The following is a 7,696-nucleotide window of genomic DNA, read 5'->3' on the forward strand; positions in this document are numbered from 1 at the left end:
TAGATAGATAGATAGATAGATAGATAGATAGATAGATAGATAGATAGATAGATAGATAGATAGATAGATAGATAGATAGATAGATAGATAGATAGATAATATAACTCAAACAGAAACAATGTTGTGCAACTTCAAATTTAATTTTAATGTAATTTAAAAAAAAATGCTTATGTCATCTCTATGTAGTTAGTAATCTCTACTCCCCCCCCCCCCCAAAAAAAACAAAACAAAATACCGCAGGTTTTTTTAAACCACTATTCTAGTGGTAACTACATTAACTACAAACGTACACTTTACTCAAATGCACTGATGATCTCATGAGTCAGATCCAAACTTAGCAAACTTACATTAATATAGACAACAGCTATCGACAGATGTGAAAATCAAAGATGCAGACATTGTATGACATATTTACTTACTTATAATTACTTTTTAAATAAATAAACTTAGATATATCACTTTTATCCACAAAGTGCAGTTTGATTTTTAAATGTGACTTTAGTTAAGTACATCTGTTATAATTTAACACAGACAACATATGCTAATATAGGTGCTTTTATTATTATTATTTTTGTTGATTTTGTTTTGTTTTTTGTTACAGGCTTGCTTTATTGCACATATAATGTAATGTGCCTCTACAGTTCTGCAATGTAGCTGGAAATACGTGAGCTGCATTATGGCAGGCAATATGTGAGCAGAAAGAAAAAGACTGCTATATACACCGTGTAGCCTCCTCAGATTCTAATCTGAGCAGAGGACTGGTTCGCCGGTCACCAGTCAGTATCTTATTCAATGTAATAAGATACACCGAAGAAGATATTCAGTGCATCAGACACTGTATACTCATATCTTTATAGAAAGCCCGGTGAGCAGTACATTAAGATTTTCAGTAAAATCATTAATTGCCAGTCATGGCCTTTAACATTTATATTTTGTGTCAATGCTAAAAACACGAAGCATTCATGAGATTGTACCAGTGGGTGTTTGAAGGGGCTTTTTAAAGCCTGGAGGTTGCATTTGCTCCCACTTTAATCAGCTACTTTGAGCCTAATAGAGAGCAGCTGAAGCTCTGCGTGAGCCTTCTTGAAATAGCTGCTAGAAACTCAGTTCTTGCCTCGCTTTGTACCTCATTTTCTCAGCCTTTGCTGACGCATACAGTGCAATAGCTGCTAAGGCCACAATTACGTGAGCATGTTGCAAGTAAATGATCTGTACCTTAAGATACTACTGCACTTGTTTAAACATTTTAACTCTTTGTTGCCACTTGTTAGAAGGCAACACAATTATTAAAGGGATTTTAAGTTCAGTTTTTCGGCTCTGAGGGTGCGTTGTATTTTTGTGTCAGATTAAATATATTCTGTTCTTTGCAATACATGTTTTTGCAGAGTATTACAGCGAGGAGGGAAAACCCTTTGAATTGCGTCTGGTTGGAAAAATAAAGCAGCAGTTGAGCACTGATCCCACTCTTCATCCTGAGTATCCCTCTTCTCTTGGACTGAGAGAATTCACCAGGAAAGCCACAGAAGTTGCCCTTGGGAAGCATTCTAGGGCTATAGTGGAGAACCAGGTAATGTCAGCTACACACAGACAGCTCAACTCATTTGAACCTCGTTTTGCACAAAACAAAAACTAGGATTGATCATGCAGTCAGTCAGCACCGTCATTACTCGGAAAGACGTTATTTGCAGTTACTATAAGTAACTGCAGAATAAATCAATAGAAGATCAGCAAGCAAACATCATTTATATCAAAAAACTCTGCTGCTGGTATTTCCTGGCTTTCGCTGCAGGTGTTAGGTGTCCAAACTCCTGGTTTTACTGCTGCTGTTCGTCTTGGAGCTGAACTCTTGAGGTGCTGGTACGATCTCAGTGCTGACTGGTGTGGCCCGGTTTACCTCTCTTCCCCCTGTGATGGTAAATAAAAAACAGCTTCTACTGAACAACATTTAAAGTGGAACAATTATGCCCATTTCCAGTTACATAATTGTATTTTTGGACTCTTCTAAAGTTGCCTTGCATAATACACAGTTCAAAACAAATCTTATGTATCTTCTTCTGGGCCGGGGTGTAGGGCTTTATTTTTTATATATATATATATGTATATGTATATATATATATATATATATATATACACACCAATAATTACAAAAGAGTATGTCTTGTAAACAATCAGCGCTGTTTCCATAGCAACACAAGATTTTGAAAATGAATACATAAAGGAGACAAAATGTCAAGGATTCCACATCATTAGATAAATATCTGTCACAGAAAAATGCCCGCATGGAGCTCTGTGACTTATATCTTTATTTAATTGTGAAAAATAAGAAAAATAGTGAATAATAATGGTGGTAACATAAAACCACAGTCATCTAAGATGATCCACAACACTTGCGACAATGTTCAATGGACAGATGAGCCAAAATATGCTGTCTTTGGAGGAACACTCCAACACCAAAACCTCATCCCAGCCGTTAAGCATAGACTCATAAAACACTTCTTCCCAAAATGCTGACTTTTAAGTTATTTGATTATTTTCCGTGTAATTTTGTCACAGAAGTAGAATTGAAAATGTAAGCTTTAATGGAATCTGGTCAAATTTTACAGGAGAATGATTGAAAGCAGATGCATAAATAAAGGACATAAAATTCATTCAACTTAATGGCTGTGTCATGGCCTGAAACCTTTTTGTAAGGATAATTGGTTCCAAATTCCTCTACAGCAATCCCCCGACTTTTGCTGCCATAAGTGAGTCCACGAGTTACTGAACCGAGCCTTACTTTTTTCAGTCTGAGCTGTGAGTGATTACTCATTGTGTTTAATAAAGATATGAAACTGCTTGCCTTGTATTACACTGATTAAGTTAGGCTCCATTGGTCACTAGTTATTACTTAGATGAAGATCAGACCACATTTTTTGAGTAATTAATTCATAAATCCTGGTTCACATACTTTTCTTGTGAGTGTACATGCTGCGGACAAAAGTGTCATTGATCTTTAGGGGTTGGTACTGCTTTTATATCTAATAAGCCAATATAATGTTTTGTCTTGATCCTCCCTGCAGACTCATTGGCTGGTATCTTCCAGGCAGCAGGGATCCAAGAGATCCGTGAGTATTATTACTGGGATGACAAGCAGCGGGGCATTTGTTTGGAGAGGCTTCTGGAGGATTTGGAGAGTGCTCCTGAGCAAAGTGTTGTTGTTCTGTCAGCGTCTGCCCACTACCCGACCGGAGCAGACCTCTCTCAGAGTCAATGGGCTGTGATTACACGGCTCATTACGGTAACTAACTTGTGCATTTATGCTCTCCGACAGAAGCTGAAATTATTTTTATCAGACAAGCAGCTTTTCACTCATACTTAATTTAATTTGCTCTCCTGGCACTGTTTTTCAACAGAGCCGTAGACTTTTCCCCTTCCTCTTGCTGCCTTCACAGGCACTCTGCTGTGGAGACATGGAGCGTGATGCTTGGCCTGTGCAGCACTGTGCATCGCTGGGAATGGAGCTTCTCTGCGCTCAGTCATTTTCCCATTGCTTTGGACTATATGGTGAGAACGTATGTGCACTGAAGGGGCCACACCTATCAAAATGTGCTTATTGCACAAACGAACACTGCACTCTGCGGTGAGAAAACAACTGCGCTGCCTGGAGCTGATACAAGTCAGTTTGAACTCTTTCTTTTCTGAATGAACCGACTCAAGGTAATTGACAAGAGCACCTCTTTACTTATCTTTGAACCATAATCGTCATCAGAAAAAGGCAGACTTCAGTAGCCATAGAGAGGAAAAATATTTAAAGGCCAAGCTTTACTATGCTGAGTGCATGAGATCAAATTTATCCAGTGTGCTCCAGGGACTGTGGATTGTTGCTGCATTCCCTGACTTTTTCTTCACCTAACCTGTCAGAAGAGCACACTCTCCGTGTTGTGTGAGTTGAAGAAGTGAGTAAGAATATAAATAAATAAGAAACAAAAAAGGGAAAAAATTGCTGTTGTTGCACTTGCAGCCTTCGCACTTGGAGAGAGTTGGCGCTTGTTTGCAACATTAAACTTTATTTCTGGTTTTAATATAATTTGACTAAAACGTAAAAATGCAGAGGTTAACACATTGGCTTACATGTGAAGGAGGGAGGAGAAAAACAAAACAGCCTCAGGGGGTCACAAGCTAGTGTACTCCTTGTGCCGGTCCCACGCTCAGATAAATGGGAGGGTTGCATCCGGTTTCAAATCTGTGCTAAATCAAACTTGCGGATCCATCTGCTGCGGCGACCCCTTGGGAAATAAGGGAGCAGCTGAAAGTACCTGTGAAAAATAAAAATGCATATGTCCTCATTAGAGTCTTTTGCAAATCATGTTTCCAGGGGAGTTCATGTTTTTAGAAAGGGCTCCTCTGATCTTCGTAATTGGCTCTGGGATGAAATGTCGAAAATGAAATGTGCTGTTTTTCTGCGCTCATCTTTTAAACACAAGTTAGAAAGAATCAAAAAAGTGGCAACTAAACCTGCTTCATGTGCATCTAAAAGCATCTTTGCAATCTTTCATTTGTGACCCAGTGAATATTTACCAGAAAAAATGGAAAAACCTGACAGGCTTGCGGTGTATACTGATGCAAAGCATTTCTTTTCAGCAGAGCATAACGTTACTTCACTGCTGCTGGGACATTCTGTAGATTTCTTCACGCTGAGCTCATATTGTTTCCTTCACCAGGTGAAGCTGTTGGACACCTCCTGTGCGTCTTAAAGCAGAACTCCGTCCTGCTGCCCGTGCGGTCTCAGGCTGACAAAATAGTGAGATCACTGTGGGCCAGGCCATCCGTAGGAGGAGCACATGTTGTCACCACAGTGCTCAGTAACTCAGCCCATCTTGTTGAGTGGTGAGACATGCTGCAAATGATCTGGCATTTGAAGAATTTGGCCCGGACATTAGCTGTTGCTGTTTTATCAGTACATGTGTTGTATGTCTCTTGATGTTATGCATACACGCCCCTTTCCACCCTCATTTTTCATAGTGCAGATATTGAATTATATATATATTTTTCTCACTGTGTTCCCCAGGCAGGGAGAGGTTAAGCACATTGTTGAAAGGTGTATGCTGATCAGAGCCATTTTAAGAGAAAAGCTGAGGCTTTTGGGAACTCCTGGTCGCTGGGACCATCTGACTCAACAAGGTGGACTCTTTTGCTGCACAGGGTTAAATGGTAAAAACTGAAAAGCACTGTTTCAGCCCTCCTCTCAATTTTTTTTAGAATTATGTTTCTCACAATCTAGAAGGAGAAATGATTCACTGCATCAGCCTCGAACAAGGACAACATAAATGCTGTCTGATGTTCATAATTAGTTTTCTCAGCTCTTGCTTTGCCGCGATTCTCTGGAAGATCCTTTGAAACAGCTAATTGGCATTTGCAACACAATTTTTTAATGTATTCATAAAGTTTATCAGTGTCTGATGCGCTTATTCAATCGCACACATTATGCACACATATGGCTTATACGAAGGCCAACACCCTGATCAGTCTACATTGAATTGCTGTTTGTGATTTTAGTTTGGTTCAAAAAATATAACTTGAAAACTTAACTGCTGAAGATATATTTTATGTAGCATTCATGTTTTAAACAGAGCTTTTCTTCACATGACAATAACATAGGTTGATACGCTGATGAGCTTTCATGTTTTTGCTTTTTTGTGACTGTTTTTTGGCCTTTTTAGGTGAGCAAGTAGAATTTCTGTCAAACAGGAGACGGGTGTACCTGCTTCCCGGCGGATGTCTAAACGTGAGCGCAATCAACTGCCGCAACCTGGACTATATAGCCGAGTCCATCCATTTGGCTCTGACCTCTTCACTCTGACCACGCAGCTTTTATCAGCATCCAAAATCTGTGGGCTTCACAATGAGTTTGGACCTTTCAAGTGTTTCATTAAAATGTTCCTTTTTAAGTTAAGTGTAATTATGATGTTACTTAAAAAAGGGATGTTTATGTTTCCAGTGCTCTGTTGGGTCAGCCATATCAGGAGATCTGCTGGAAGCTGTGGAGTGATTTTCCTGTTCAGTCTGTTTACATTAAGAGTTGATTGAGGCGTATATTTATATATTCTCACTTTACATATACGGAATGTGAACAGAAGGTAGTGTAGAAAACAAATTACTTTTTTTCCTTTTTATGGAAGATGTTTGCAGAAATTGTTTCTACACCTCAGTAAAAAATAGATTCATAAACAAATAAAAAAGAGTTAGTCACCGAGAGCTGCTAGACAGACTTTGTGTGTTTTGGACTTCTAGGGTAGCTTTTTGCCTTTAGTTCAATCATAATTACTAGCTGACAGCTGGCAGCAGTTCATCTTTAATGAAAAAATATTAGATTTATAGCCTTCTCAACTGAACATGATTATGAAAGTGTCTGGATATGAAGTGTTTACCTAATGTTATTGATAAATAAAATTTTTGTTAACCCTCAAAGTCAATGTACTGCTAACCTTGGACCCTAATTTGTGATTTTTGGCTTTTAAAAATGGTTCTCACACATATTAGGAGCTCAAGCTCATACAATTTGGCTAATATTGCCTTACTTACTTACTTAACAGTTGCATGACAAAGGTAAATGTGAATACACTGGTGCACAGAACCAACATAGTTTTACAATTATCATAAGTCAGGTAATATGAAATATATCGATTTACTTTTGATGAAATGCACTCTTTGATAAATTAAGTCACTCAGAAACTCATCATCACCATTTGAGGCGTACATATCACATGTGGCCAAGAGGTAAAATTTACACAACCCCATTATATAGTTTAGCAGTGGCTCCATAGTGTAGCGTCAATGTCAGTGTCACTTTTATTTATGTACGTTTAAAAGGTTTTTACATGTACACTTAAAAACCTGCGTAGGTCTACAATGACGTAAAGGCAATAATAATAAAATGTTACAGAGAAATACAAATCAATGCTCACACACAGACCTGTGAGACGGTTGTCATTGACCTCAGATCAGCAGACAGCTCGTTCCAAAGAACAGGAACACAGCAACTTTAAGCATCCTCAGCACACTGGGATCTAATTCTGAGATAGTTAAAAGATGTGCATCTGATGACCTGAGAGGTCTAATTGGATTATAGACACTGAGCAAGTTACAGATGTACTGTTTTAATCAGTTTTATTAGACCGAAAAGGATCCGAGCTGTTCTCCCCATCATGGTTTCCGTGCTAATGTACTAAAGAAATTGTTAGTTGTTGTTGGCCAAGGTGGTTAGCAAGAGCTAATGATGCTGAATCACTGAAGATGTTTTACTTGCTAATGCTAGCTGTGTTTCTGTATGAAGCGTAGATTGTAACTGATCCCAGAGCAGTGAAAGCAGACTGGCAGCAGCTTGCCTCACATGCTGATCTCCCATTAGTTTACATTCATAGACCTGCAGTTTAGGCACACTCCCCCCTGTTTAGATGTTATGCCGTCACGTGACGTGATTTAGACACTTTGGGGGTTGTTAAGTTGTTTACATATCAATTACATTTTCACCAGTTGTTTTTGCTGTTGAGAATTTTAATTATAACTTTTGTATTATGGTTTCTCAACAGTACTTGTTTGTTTTGATTAGTTTACTGTGTTTTTAAAAAAAAGATTTTTCTAAAAAATAAATAAATAAAAAATTGATAACTGTAAACCACCACGGCAGACCCGATGGCATTTTCATGCATCGCAGCAT

At 38.5% G+C, this 7,696-nt stretch overlaps 1 protein-coding gene across 1 annotated transcript in view; it reads left to right on the forward strand.

Annotated features, from left to right (window-relative positions):
* The window catches only part of got1l1 (glutamic-oxaloacetic transaminase 1 like 1), an 8,803-nt gene extending 2,876 nt beyond the window's left edge, over positions 1-5,927 (forward strand). Inside the window, exons 3-10 of the mRNA XM_005922681.2 lie at positions 1,386-1,567; positions 1,790-1,913; positions 3,060-3,104; positions 3,207-3,277; positions 3,393-3,543; positions 4,701-4,866; positions 5,048-5,190; positions 5,700-5,927. Of these exons, the coding sequence (XP_005922743.1) occupies positions 1,386-1,567; positions 1,790-1,913; positions 3,060-3,104; positions 3,207-3,277; positions 3,393-3,543; positions 4,701-4,866; positions 5,048-5,190; positions 5,700-5,839 (1,022 nt within the window). The 3' untranslated portion in view covers positions 5,840-5,927. The remainder of the gene's footprint in view (positions 1-1,385; positions 1,568-1,789; positions 1,914-3,059; positions 3,105-3,206; positions 3,278-3,392; positions 3,544-4,700; positions 4,867-5,047; positions 5,191-5,699) is intronic.
* Positions 5,928-7,696: the final 1,769 nt, after the last annotated feature.

Source organism: Haplochromis burtoni, unplaced genomic scaffold (assembly GCF_018398535.1).
Source record: "Haplochromis burtoni strain Fernald_Lab_line unplaced genomic scaffold, NCSU_Asbu1 Contig_62, whole genome shotgun sequence".
In the NCBI taxonomy this organism is placed as follows: Eukaryota; Metazoa; Chordata; class Actinopteri; order Cichliformes; family Cichlidae; genus Haplochromis; species Haplochromis burtoni.